This window comes from Dipodomys spectabilis, unplaced genomic scaffold, assembly GCF_019054845.1.
Source record: "Dipodomys spectabilis isolate Male_0828 unplaced genomic scaffold, ASM1905484v1 ptg000039l, whole genome shotgun sequence".
NCBI lineage: Eukaryota > Metazoa > Chordata > Mammalia > Rodentia > Heteromyidae > Dipodomys > Dipodomys spectabilis.
Genome location: NW_024870716.1, coordinates 4,648,074 through 4,662,874, shown reverse-complemented (window position 1 = coordinate 4,662,874; position 14,801 = coordinate 4,648,074). Strand labels below are relative to the sequence as shown.

Here is a 14,801-nt window from a genome sequence, read left to right as displayed (position 1 = left end):
GACTGTCTTCATGAAGATTTAAAGTTCAAGGATAATTAGGGAGACTGAAGTATTCTGGAAGGTTATTTTTACTCCAGTCTTAAATATTTCATTACCTAAATTAATTTTATGCCATTCCAGATTTTCATAATCTTATCATATGCTTTTTGTTCCCCAGTGCAAGAAAGTAGCCTGCAGAATAATGACATGGCGATTATTCACCCTAGACTTCTTCGGACAGTCATATATTAAAAATTCCACACCATTATCTTTACAATATTGACAGGTCCTCAACAAAATGGTTTCTCGGTATCCAGAGTCTGTACTAGAAATAGCATTAAACACTGGATCTAGGAAACATGACTGCCTGCCATAGATGTTTATGTATAGAGGTCTGTAGAATACCTTGACGTGTGTGTGTGTGTGTGTGTGTGTGCGTGCGTGTGTGTGTGTGTGTGTGTGTGTGTGTGTGTGTGTGTGTTGCTGGTGGGGAAATACTGAGAGACCATTACATTGGAGATGCCTGAGTTTGACCTATTAAATCCTATGAAGAGAAGAAACATTTCATAGGAGATGAGCTTAGTTTCAGAGGAAATGCATACTCTATGTAAGTAAGAAAACTGAGAGAAGGGGTATGTTGGAGGAGATGGATTGAGAAAATAATGAAAGGGGTGCCATTAATCAAGATGCATTATTCTAATGAACTAATTGGTTGATGGGAAATTCCTTCCTACAGTTATTTAAATACAATAAATATATAATTTTTAAATCTGTATGTTTCACAAGTTAACAAGCTCTGTATGTCATTCATATACACAGTAAGGTGGGGAAGCCTAGAGTTAGAAAATAATGCCACTCAAAGAACCTCACCTACTAAAGAGAACATCCCTACACATTTCTTTTTTGAAATTGTTATTGTAAAGGAAACATAGAGTTACTTAAGTCAGGTAATGAGTACACTTCTGTTTGAACAGTATCTATCACCTCTTGCTTCATTTTCTCCCAGTTTTCCCCTCCTGACCTCTCCCCCACAAGTTGTAAAAGTCCATTTTCAACATAGTATCTAGTATCAATGCAGTGTTTGTGCACCCTTTGTCCCATCGTTTCCCTACTCCCCTTTACCCTGCCCAGAATGGATAAATTTATTTACAAGACAAAGGGTACACAAAGCAGAAACGGTGGCAAAGGGGAAACAGGCAAAATAACAACAACAAAAACCCCTCGTTTCCATTTGTTGGAGTTCATTTTGATAAATATCATTTTATATCATCATATGCATATATCTATTAGTGATCCTCTCCTAAGAATATCCTCCTTTGGTCTCACTGTGTCAATGTCTAGTGTCCTGTATAATTTATCAGGTCCAAGTATATTTTTTTTATCTTTTACCATCCAATGTATTTACTTGTAGATTTATAAACATATTCTAGTTACAATAAATGAGGGAAAGAAACATAGGTTGTTGCATGGTTGTTTCCATGTTCATTTCTTAGGGATCTGAAATGAATTAGTCAATGACGTTTGAAAATCATCACTTAGAAAACAGTAAGCCACTTATTAATTTATTGTAGATGTTTTGACCAAGTACAGCTAAAATAATTTAATAAACAAAAAAGTCAAAAGAAATGTCAATGCCCAAACCTTTAAGTTCCTTTAGTGCCCAGACGCCCTCAGTCCAGTGTGATCACTGGGCTTAAAGTCTATGTGATTTGTTGGATGTTTCTTTGCCCTTGATTTGTGAAAATAGACCTCCTCCAAAGCAAAGAATGCACTAACTGCAAAGTAAAAGTTAATATGCTTAGACCAGCCGGTGCTCACTATAAATCCCAGTTACCAGGGAGATAGACACTGGGAAGAAGCTAGTTTGAGTCCAATTGAACAGAAAACTTGCAAGAACCCATCTTGTCAATAGCTATACAGGAAGTTGAAATCAGGGGGATCATGCTTTTAGACCAAGCGAGACCAAATAGACAACAGTGTATCTCAACAGAAAAAGTTGGGCATGATGACTTGCTCTTGTCAGCCCAGGCACGGCAGGAAACTTAGTAGGAATAGCATCTCTAGAATAAGGGGCAAATAAATGAGAATTATCTCAAGAATAACTATAGTCAAAAGGGCTTAGAGTTGCAGTTCAAATGGTGGAGTATCTTACTAGTAGTGAATGAGAAGCTCTGAGTTCAAAGCTAGTGCGTCAAAAAAAAAGTGAATGTGCTTAATTTAAATGGAAGTTGAAATACATTGTGTGAAAAACAGAACAAAGTACAACACTGTACTCCAAATCCCTGTGTTCATGGATAGGAAGAGTCTACTGTACTTGTAGAAAAGGATCATCTAATGACATAAGTCACACCTTTGGTGTGTATCTTTCTGTGTGCTTGGGCAATGTCTACTCTAGAATATTCTTACTTTCCAAATGCTGAAAAACATTTTTTGTCTAATATTCTGAATAACTATGAGCTTTAACTTAACCAGATGGCTCTTCAGTGAAATGGTGGTGGAGAATATGTTATGTGCACTGAATTGAGATTTGTTAAAAGCAAAGGACATGATCAATCACATCGATCACCATTGGCATCAGGGAGAATGACCAGACTCTCCATGGTCATATACTATTGGAACTATTCAAACAACAAGACTATAGCTGATAAAGTTTTAACTAAAAGCTAACAGTGAAACATGGGTGTGGGTGCGTGCGCATTGTCTTTAAAGTTTTTTGCTCAAGGTTGGCACTTTACCACTTGAGGTATTTTTGTCTTTTTGGTGGTTGATTGGAGATAGGAGTCTTATGGACTTTTTTGCCTGGGCTGGTTTCAAGCTGCAATCCTCAGATCTCAGCTTCCTGAGTAGGTATGATTATAGCCATGCGCTACTGATGTGCATTTAAAATTTTATTTTTTTTATCCCTAAGATATGTTTCTCATCTGACAAAGCATGCTACTTTGGTGTCATAAGCTACATATGTAGTAGATACTGCCTTTAGCATAAAGTTTTTTGGCACTACTGAATATTGAACTCAGAGTCTTGGATTGGTTAAGCAGACACTCTTAACATTAAGCTGCCCCACCAGCTCTGATTTTTGCTTATTATTTATGAAGTGATAGTCTCACTTCCTGACCAGGCTACACTTCCTAGAAACTAAGAACAAAAGTACATGTCACTGAATCCCGATCTTCATTGAGAAGGGGATCTTCAAAACAATTTTCTGGCTAGGTTGGCCTCAAACTATAAATACCAACAACCTCAGTCTTCCAAGCAGTCCAGATTACAGGCATTTTTTTTGGAAGTTTCTAGCATCAGAATCCATCAGAGAGACAAAGTTTATGATGGACTTGGATGAAAAGTAATTTATGAATAGAGAACTTTGTATTTTGAAAATTAACAGTAATGGATCAATGGTCCACATAAAAATATAAACAAGAAATAGACTTTGTTCCAGAAACAAGGTTGGTTATAACCTTAAATTCTATGCTTTGGTCATAGGCTCCAATAAAATGAATTCCAAATGAGTGATAAGAACTCTGAAGTCCAGGGCTCCTGGGTGAGCACACACATCCCTCTCAAACAGCTCAATATGCTGCTAAATTATCATAGCTCCAAAACCCCCATGGAATAGCTCTGGGGATTTGCTCAGAAATATGCACCCCTAAAACATACCCCCCCTCCTCCCTCTCTCTCCCACTACTTCCTTATTAATAGCTTTGTGCTTTGAGAGCCCACTTAAAACCTAAAACATTATTTTCCTCCTGGATTACTTTATGCATTGGCATAAAAATTCATTTTCTAAACGACCCAATGCTATTCTTACCCGTTTCGCAGCTGGGGCCAGTGAAGCCTTGTGGGCAGGCGCACACGTTAGCAGCAATGCAGGCTCCTCCATTTCTACAGCCATCCTTGCAAAATGCTAAAAGAACCCACATACAAGAATCAGTCAGATAAAAGAAATCAGATATAAGCTTTGAGGACTTAAGAAGTAAAGAGTACATAATCTCCAAGCCCAGCTTTGCTTTATCTCCCTTGGAGATGTGGATATTGAATAATAAAAGGTATTATCATTTCATTCTCATATGATATTTTCTACATATGTAAGAAACTCCAATCTGATTTTCAAAACAGTCTCTCTCTCTCTCTCTCTCTCTCTCTCTCTCTCTCTCTCTCTCTCTCTCTCTCTCTCTCTCTCTCTCTTCTTTTTGTGCCTGACTTGGGGCTTGAATCCAGGGCTTGGGTACTGTCCCTCTACCACTTGAGCCACCACATATCCATTTCTGGGTTTTCTGGAAGTTAACTGGAGATAAGAATCTCATGGACTGTCCTTTGAACCACAATCCTCAGCTCTCAGCCTCCTGAGAAGTTTGGATTACAGGTATGAGCCCCGGGGTCCTGGCCAAAACAATACTCTTTACCATATTAAAGTAATGATTCTGAACAAGACTGGTGAAAAGAATGGCATTGATGAAGAGGCATTTTATTTCACTGACATGATGAATTAAAACTTCTCTGTACTACTACCTAAAAATAATAAGAATAAATAAGAAATGTTTCACCAGTAAAACAAAATATTAAGATTTCTTTTAACAAAAAATTTGGAGAATATGACAGTTATTAATTCAGATTGCATCTCATAATAAATATTCAACTGTAGAGCTAGTCTCTGTTGGCTCATGTCTGTAATCTTAGCTAATCAGGAGACTGAGATCTGAGGATCAGGGTTCAAAGCCAGCCTAGACAAGAAAGTTTGTGAGACTTTTAACTCCAATTAGCTAGCAAAATATTGGAAGTGGAAGTATGGCTCAAATAGTAAAGCTCCAGCCTCAGGCAATAAAGCTAAAGGACAGAGCCCAGATCCTGAGTTCAAGCCCCAGTAGTACCAGCACACATGTACAGCTAAATTTAGCTGTAAAATAAGCCTAGACATTAGCAGTGACCTTTGACCACAGACACTATCTACAGCATGAAAACAGGAATAGGAAATGATGCCTCTCATGAGGCTCTGGCTATTTCTAACATCGGTTGAAGTGGTAAATATTAAATGCCCCATTTTTCAAGTAGTGTGAAGCCAGACTGAGTGCCTTAAACTACCCATTAGTCTTATTTTTGGATATCCATAGAATAAAAATAAACCTAGTATCAGTGGAAAATAGTCTCATAACAGAAAGTTGTATTATCTACAAATAATTTTGAAAATAGAGAATTTTGAACTCACGCATAACTATACCAAACACTGTGACAAAATTTGCACACCCAAGACCAAGTATTAACAATGAACAGATCAGACCATTCTTGTTACACAAAGCCATCAACTTGCTATAATTTCCATGTTATTTTGACATAATTGAGACACAATGTCATCTCACTCACATTTTAGTCTACATCTCTAAAAACTTAAACTGTCTTCTTTAAAACAATGTAATGCCTCAATTGCTTAAAAAATAAATGTCCTCGATTTTCTCACAACACAAAGCATTAAGTATAGAACTACCTTGTCTTGTACATATCTCTCTTTAAATTTTTTTAGTTAAATTAGAATCTTGTTATAAAGTAGTGATATAGTATGCAATCCATTTGCTAATACAACAGAAGACAGCATGGTAAGCTTTAATATAATTAGAGATAATGAATGCATTTAAGTTTTCAAATGATGTGTACCTTTGTTTAATAAACTGCAAATTTTTTTGTTCTGATAAATGATCTGCTAAACCATAATACTAATACTTAATAAAATGTGTTCTAGGAATAAATAAATACAGTGGAAATGTTTTTTAAAAACCTATCCAATAATAAGACATAGTTATTGTAATAGTCTTTAGTAAGGCTGACATTGCTCTGATAAGGACTGGTCAAGACATAGAATATAGGTTGATGCATCAAAGTGAGTTGGAAAAGAAGTAGGAAAAAGATCTAAGACCTTAACCATTCTAAGGGTGCTATTTTGGGATGTGCTGCCTTAAAAGTAGCATAGAAAAGAGAAAAACAAGACAGATGAGAAAAACCTGAGAAGGTAGAAACAAGATGGGGGTGAGCCTGAGCTTCCTTATCTGCCTCTCTTCCCAGTCCAGCTTTGTGTTTAGGTCTGTGAGGAACAGGAGTAGTGTTCTCAGCTTGGCCAGGCCTATCATGAATGAACTAACTCTGCTCTTTCTAGGCACTGACTCATTGTTGGACAAGAGAGGTACTCATTACTTTAATTATGTAACTGTAACCCCTCCTTACACCACCTTTACAGTAAAGTTAAATTTAATTTTAAAAAGTTTTCTCTAGGTTTTTGAGATGTTTCCTGGAATTATCTGGCATATACCTTCTTTTTTTTCTTCTCTTTTTTTTTATTCTGAAAATACCATACAGAGGGGTTACAATTACATGGGCAAGATAATGAGTACATTTCTTATCAAGCATTGTTGCCTCCTCCTTTGTTTCCCCTTACCATCTCTTCCCTTCTCCACCCCCATACCCCCCTACCACCACCATCCCACCCCCACCCCCCACCCCGCCAAAGTTGTAAAGTTCATTTTCCCACATAACGTCTTATATATCTCATTGTTGTAATGGGTCCACCTGTAACCCTATTTAAACAGTTTGTTTTTTCCCTTTCCCTCCACAAATTATACCGACATCAAATACAGTGAAAACAGGGGTTATACCATCGGGGAGGGACATACAAAGCAACAAAGAAATCATCTTATAAATATGTTAGAAACAATAGCAAGCAAGAAAGAAAAATTTGAGTCCTTATCTTGGGTTTATTTCACCTAACATCAACTTATCTGACCTTTTCTGCTTGTCTCAGATATATACTAGTTATTGCAAATAAGTGAAATCATGGCATATACTTTCTTAGGGTGGTAAAATAGGGAAATTTGAGTGGTAAAGGAATGAGCATAAAGAAGGCATTTGTCTCTGTTGGTCCTGCATCTTAAGTCTGACTCCATCCTATATAAAAGCACTCTTGGAGCTGGGCACCTGTGGCTCACATCTGTAATCCTAGCTACTCAGGAGGTTGAGATCTAAGGATCCCAGCTCAAAGCCAGCCCAAGCAAGAATGTCCCTGAGATACTTATCTTTAACCACCAAAAAGCCAGATAGCTGTGCTGTGGTTCAAGTGGTAGAGTGCTAGTCTCAGGCACAAAAACTCAGGGACAGAGCCCAGGCCCTGAGTTCAAGCCTCAGAACCAACACACACACACACACACACACACAGACACACATACACAGACACACACAGACACACACACACACAGACACACACACACAGACACACACAGACACACACACACAGACACAGACACACACACACACACACATACACACACACACACACCAAACCTCAAAACATACATGGTTCAACAAAGAACTTGCAAATGAATTTAGCATTTACATTTCATAAATAATAAAAAAACACATCTGCCAGCCCATGTGTCTATCTCTGTAGTATTTTGCAAGCTTGTTGAATCACTACAGAACTTTGTGATTTGCATCATGTATCTAAGCTACTTATCTCTCAGCTTAATTCCCATTCCCAGCAGAGATACAAACACAGAAATCGGAGAGGCTTTATTCAGGTACTTGTAATCCTAACTTTCACAAATAATTTCTCAGAGGCTTGAAAGTTCTCCTCCCTCGAAATATGACAGAATTATCTGTCATAATTATCTGCTCATAATTTCAAGAGTTCTTTTTGCTCTAAACTTGACTCCTCACATCAGCTAGGAATCTGAACCATCCAGAAATGAGAGAAAGAACCAGTAGGGTTCCTAGATGATATTTTTTAAACCCCAACAGACTCTCAGAACATCCAGATGCTTTGAAGGAAATCCTGCGGGTTTTGTTACACTATCTGTCTAGTTTTTCCAAGAAAATCCTTATGGGATTTGGGAATCAAAATGAGTAAGCCTGACTAATGAACATCTGCCTGATAGATTTACATGCCACGGTGAAAACCAAAGTTAATCCTCTGACCTTCACACATCTGGCTCCAACCAATTGTATGGACCAGGCACTATGTCCTGAACTCTCCAGCCACTGCAATGGCAACGGTTCTGTCATGTTTGCTACTTCCTACAGAGACAGTATCATCGTACATCTGTTTCACTGAACTCTAAGATGAAGGACACAATTAAGGGATGGGCAGCTTTAAAACTAAATTAGACAAATCATAGGATGTAATAAAGAATAGGAGCTTCTTTTAAGGGATTTGGAAGCATTTCCAAGAGTGAAATTACAGCTCCATTGTGAAGTAGTAGGTAAAGTCACGTGAAGAAACAAACCAGTGGAGTAAGGAAAATAGTTTCATAGATGGCAGCGAACTACAATTGGGACATCTCCTGATGGAAATGAGAAACCTGAGTTCATGAAGACACTTAAAAGAATTATCAACTGCAATGGCCAAAACTAGAAAACTTTAATATATAAATGATAATATATAAAGACTCAAGACTCAAACTTCATTAATCTTTTACAGTGACAGAAGCTCATGAGAAACAGCTAAGAAAAAAAAAAAAAAAGCAAAATAACACTGTAAGCTGACCCGAAAGGGAAGCAATTTCAGTACGTTTGATGGTAATGAATGTGCCAGAAACACAGTTATCATGATAAATTCATTCTTGGACTCAAAAAGAAACAATTGAAATTAGAATACTGGCAAACTGGATGGAAAGGAAGTTTTGAAAGACAAAATTAAGAATTAAAATTGGAAGGTGGAAAGAGAAGTTGGAGTTAGTCAATAAAACGTTGAAGTTTACAAATTCAAAAGTGAACTCAGTGCTGGTGCTCATGCCTGTCATCTTAGCTACTCAGGAGGCAGAGTTCCGAGGATCACAGTTCAAAGCCAGCCCAGGCAGGGAAGTCCAAGAGACTTTTCTCTCCAATTAATCACCCAAAAGGCAGAAATGCAAGTCTAGCTCAAATGTTAAGAGTGTTATAACCTTGAGTGAAAGAGCTAAAGATGAAAGCCCAGGCCTTGAGTTCAGCTCCAGTACTAACCAAAAGTATAAAAACTTAAAAAAACTTTAAAATGGAGTAGTTCATAACATACATATTTAGAATACTGTCATGGAATTGGCTGGTTAGAGAAGAAGATGTAAACCACTTAGGCTGAGTTGAGGGTAAAGGAACTGAACTGTTTGGATACATGAGCATTACAATAAAGTAGGTCTCCCTCAAGAACAGAGAGCCATGTGGGAAAGCTCTATCACGGAATGTCTGGAAGCTGCAGAGCACTGATGAGAAGGGATAGAGTGGGTGGAGCTGGGCTGCATCACACAGAAGGAAAGAGGCGTGGCACCGAAGCCTTTACCTTTGCAGATGGTTCCGTTTCCCATGTAGCCAGGCTTGCACACACAGTTGTGTCCTCCAACCGTGTTGAAGCACAAAGCATTTTCATCACAGCTGTGCTGGTTCGTGAGGCACTCGTCGTGTTCTGAAAGGAGGAATACAATTCTGTTACTCAAAGATACATTTTCAATGAATATATACATATATATGTATATGTGTGTATAATTTTACTTTATTTTTTTGTGCCCTTACTGGGGCTTGAACTAAAGGCCCTAGCCTTTTGTGCTAAGGCTGGAGCTCTACCACTTGAGCCACACTTCCAGTTCTGTGTTTTTGTTTGTTTTGGTAGCTAACTGGAGGTAAGTCTCTCCAAGACTTTCCTGTCCAAGTTGGCTTCGAACTTCAGATTCTCAGATCTCAGCCTCCTGAGGAGCTAGGGTTATAGCACCCAGCTCTGAAGACACTGTATTTTAAACTGCACCTGCACCTTAATTATTATCAGCTATACCTTATATAAAATATAAACTAAGGAGACCTCCAGTTTTGAAGTATTATATACTCCCCCTAAAAGTATACACATAGTTTACATTTCAAAAATCATTCGCTGCAAAGAGTTTAGAGAAATAGTCGACAAATGAAATAGAAGAAAGGAATCAGGGTGAAATTCTCAGTAGATGTGAAAGTCTGTTATGTAGAGGCTCTGTGGCAAACATATGAAAAATCTTTCTTGTGAATGAAATCTTCCACCTAACTACAGATACATATAACAGGTGACAGGTAAGGATGTGAAACTGCATTGCTCCTGAGTCCTGACCTGCAGGATAATGGCACCAAAGTTCTGGGCCATGAGTGCCATTAACACCTGCTTCCAAACTTGGAGAGAGAGGAAGATGCTTATGCAGCAAATTGTTGGACTATTTAACCTCCTTGGTGAGTTCCCTCTCTCTGCAAAGAACGAATCGCACATCTACTTAATCAGACAAATGAGCCTTTAGAATATGAACAAATTCTAATATTAAAATAATCAACCAATAAAATGCCTCTTTCAACTGCTGATAACTTAATAGATTTGAAAGCACTAAAACATTTGGTCCCACACCTCTATAAAAGACTGGGAGCCTGTCTTATTATCATTCTTTTTATTCTATTCCTTCTTGTTGCCATAATTGGGGCTTGAACTTAGCCTGGTGCTGCCCTTTAGCTTTTCTGCTCAAGTCTGATGCTCTACAACTTAAGTCATACCCCCAGTTCCACCATTTTTGGTCATTAATTGGAGATTAAATGTCTCTTGTACTTTCCTGCCCAGGCTGGCCTTGAACCACAATTCTCAAATCTCAGTCTCCTGAGTAGCTAGGATTATAGGTGTGAGCCACTGGCACCTCGCTCATTGTCATCATTTTAAAGACAAGTCCTTAGTTGTTCAGAGTATTTATATAGCCTGCCCAAGTTCCCAGGAATTTTGAGAAACTGAAGAATTCTAATGTTCAGTAAAAATACAAACATTAGTAACAAATACAGTGGACATGGCGGGGGCGGGGAATCTAACATCAAGTCAAGATGAGCGAGAAATCAAGTATATAAGGAAATGCACACAAATTAGATGAAATTCCTAAGGTGGCATTAGTTATTAGTCAGTCTTTTACCCAAGACTTAGTTGACCCAAAATTAAATATATATATTAATAACTTACATTGTTTGAGCTATTAATACTATAGGTTGTAAATTTTGAAGGCAAAAATAAAGTTTGCTATTCATTTTAGAGCTCTATACTCAGGATATTATATTATTAATTTATCTGTTACTTTACAAACATTGCCAATGGAACATATAGTTGTAATTAGACTAAAATAATTGAAGACAACTGATAAAAAAAGAATGTCCTGTGTTACATTACCTATATATATATATATATATATGTATGCATATATATATACATATACTTTTATACATACATAGTCATACAAATGACTATGTATGAATGAGCTGGTTTTGAACTATGATCAGCCTCCTAAGAAGCTAGGATTACAGGTGTGTGCCACACGCCTCACATAAAAGTATGGAAATTACATGAATGGCTATCTTATTTTCTAAATTGCTCACTGAATTAGACAACAATGCACACAATTCTACCCTACTCTTTATAGTATCTGAATATGTCATGATTTTCTACATTCACCTGGTTTATATCTGGCTGTCCCAGTCGGAGGTGGGCTGAGAATACCACAAAATTCAGAGGCACAAGAATGGGCAGCCCAGCTGCCCAGTTGGAGTCTGCTGCCTGAAGCAAAATAAATCTGCCCTCTGTAGTTTCTACCAGCTGCCAATTTTCTTCCCAGTACAACTCAAAAATGCTATAGTTAATCCATAAATCCCTATGAGGACAGCCACGGGCCCTTTGGCGGCAGAAGCCGATCGATTTGATGTTGTTTTCATCCCTGTCTTGGTTGTCTTCTTAATTAGAACATACTCACTAAGTAGTGGAAGGGCATAACAAGACGAGGCTTGGCACCTAGTGTGGTAAGATTCAATGAATGTGAAATCATGATCGTACCTAAGACCTGGTTTATTTCCTTGCTCTTTATTTCTAGTGACTGGAATGAGGGATGGAGCTCCGAAGCCATACAAAGGCAGATAGTTTTCTGGCTCTTAATTGCACTCAGGCTTTTTCATGTAACTGTTTTCTGCGCCTGAAGTGTCTCACTTCATGTTCTCCTGGAAAACGCTTTCCATCTTGGAAGATTATATAAAATGTCAGGTCTTTGCTGGGAATACCTTAATTTCCTCTGGCAGAATTATAGGATATTGGGTTTGTCCTAGAATCCTGTGCCACGTTATGCTCGTTTATATTTTTATTCTTGTTTTGTTTTGTTTGTGCCACTCCTGGGGCTTGAACTTAGAGCCTGGGAAATTTTCCCTAAGCATTTATCCTTCAAGCGTATTCTCTACCACTTCAGCCACAACTCCACTACTGGCTTTTTGGTGGTTTATTGGAGACAAGAGTTTCATGGACTTTCCTGCCCAGGCTGGCTTCAAACGGTGATTCTGAGATCTCGGCCTCCTGAGTAGCTAGGATTACAGGTGAGATGCTATTATTCTTATTGTTATTCATACCTAGCTACTTCTCTTGGTCTCCCAACTTCAAGCCCAAATGATGGGCTGTAAGTTTTGTTGTTGTTGATTTTCATTTTGTTTTGATGGTGCTGAGGTTTGAACTCAGGGTCTCATGCCCACTACACACGCACTCTACCACTTGAGCCGTGCCTCAAGTCTCTGACTTATTTATTGACTTTTTTTGGCTCAGCCAGCCTCTGACCTGTGTCTTCTTAAATCTGCTTCCTATTTAACTGAGATTATAGGTAGTACTACCATGACCCATTTGTTAAACTGAGATAAATTCTCCCTATTTTTTGTTTTTTGCCAAGGCTGATCCTCCTATCTCCACCTTATAAGTAGCTCAAGATTACAAGCATGAGCCTCTGTGCCTAGCCACAAACTGAGATTTGAAGCAGTAACAGTGAGTTTTCCTTATATTTCACTTTCCTATATAAGGAATGACTCTTGAATAAATGATTTAGTGATGAAGTGAAAAACTGAATCCAGATAAGAACTTCTGCCATCGTGCAAGAATTAATATTTGTTTAACTGTAGATCTCAGCAGGTATTACTATGGTGGTGTTTATGATTAAACAAGTTCTGGATCTTTTATTTATTTATTCATTCATTCACTTATATTTATTTATTATAAATTCTGGGGCTTGAAGGAAGGGTCTTCTTTTCTAGCTTAGTTTTCTTGCTCAAAGTTGGTGTTCTCCTACTTAGACTACCCCTCCAGTACAGTTTTATGATGGTTAATTGGAGATGGACTGTCATGGACCTTTTTTGCCTAAGTTGGTTTTGAATCATAAGTCTTCCTCTCTCTGCCTCCTAAGTAGTTAGAGTTACAGGTGTGAGCTACTAGTACCTGGGTGGTTGGAGATATATTGAAAATGTTAACTGAGATAGCAAGGCACATTTGGAAAGCAGGAAGTATTAAATCTGTTACATTAACACAATAAAGTTTTTTCACACGACATGAATCAAAATTGGTTTTAGTTGTATCATAACATTCAACTGAAGCCCTGGACCTGTAGCTTACACCTTTAATCCTCCTGAGGCTGAGATCTAAGGACTGACGTTCAAAACCAGCCAAGTCAGGAAAAGTCTGGAGACTCTTACCTCTAATTAACCACCAAAAAAGTTGGAAGTGGATGTGTGGCTCAAGTGGTAGAGTGCTAGCCCTGAGCACATAAACTCAAGGGCAGCATCCAGGCCCTGAGTACAAGCCGCAGAACCAGAACAACACCACACTCAACTATATAATAAAGAGTGACTTTAGAAAAAGCCTTTAAGTTTTTCTTTAAGCTCACAGACACATTAACTTTAATTTGCTAATCTTTCCTATACAAATGAGCTAGTAGTTTATAAAGCTATCTCAATGGTGATGGCAGTTCCATATCCAATTCTGAACACAGGTCTATTTCGTACCTTTTCTTTGATTCATATCCCGGGGGACAATGTCACCAGCCCATTATTCCACATCCTCATTTTTATTACTTTCTTTTTAACAAGTACATTTAAATAAGGACGGTAATTCTAAGATAAAATTTAAATAATAGTATGTCCCACTGTTCAAGAAGAGCATGTCAGGAAATACTAACGAATGAAGTCCAAGGTTTATTTCACATATAATGAAAAGTAGATCCTGAGAACTGCTGTTCAGAATATCTAATTCAGCTAGGAGTCATGGCTCACATCTGTAATCCTATCAACTCAGGAGACTGAGATCTGAGGATGATAGTTCAAAAAGCCTGCCCAGGCTGGGAAGAGTGCTTGTCTACCATGCATGAAGCCCTGGGTTCAATTCCTTAGTACCATATAAACAGAAAAGGCCAGAAGTGGTGCTATGGCTCAAAGTGGTAGAGTGCTACCCTTGAGCAAAAGAAGCTCAGAGGCCAGATGCTGGTGGCTCATGCCTGTAATCCTAGCTGCTCAGGAGGTTGAGAGCTGAGGATCACAGTTCAAAGCCTGCCTGGGCAGGAAAGTCCACCATATTCTTATCTCCAATTCACCACCAGAAGTGGTAGAACACATGCCTTGAGCTGAAGAGCTCAGGGACAGTGCCCAGGCCCAGAGTTAAAGCCCCACAACTGACCAAAACAAAAACAGAAGCAGCTCGGGGACAGTGCTGAAGCACTGAGTTCAAGCCCCACCCATACAGACAAATCCAAGAGATTCTAATCTTCAATTAACCACCAAAAACTTAGACTGGAGGTGTGGCTCAAGTAATAAAGTGCCAGTCTTGAGCAAAATAGCCAAGCAAGAGTGCAAAGCCCTGGTAAAGATTTCATTGTCTCAGGAATACAATAACTCAAATCAACTAAGATTGTCACCAAAAATGTCCTCTTTCTAAATCTTCTTCATTAAAGATGCTAGGAGCATGACTGTTTTTAACAAAATTTAATCATTTGTTCAATCCACACATTTGAACTTTTGAATTTTAAATAAAATGGGGAAGATAA

The 14,801-nt window shown here is 38.2% G+C and overlaps 1 protein-coding gene across 5 annotated transcripts in view; it reads right to left on the bottom strand.

The window, feature by feature from the left end:
- The window catches only part of Nell2 (neural EGFL like 2), a 340,654-nt gene that overhangs the window by 70,829 nt on the left and 255,024 nt on the right, over positions 1 to 14,801 (bottom strand). For 4 of the 5 annotated variants that reach the window (XM_042677765.1, XM_042677763.1, XM_042677762.1 and 1 more), the window contains exons 15-16: positions 9,266 to 9,388; positions 3,785 to 3,880 (exon numbers count right to left, since the gene is read on the bottom strand). In XM_042677765.1, the coding sequence (XP_042533699.1) occupies positions 3,785 to 3,880; positions 9,266 to 9,388 (219 nt within the window). The remainder of the gene's footprint in view (positions 1 to 3,784; positions 3,881 to 9,265; positions 9,389 to 14,801) is intronic. The other variant, XM_042677766.1, reaches the window with a different exon arrangement.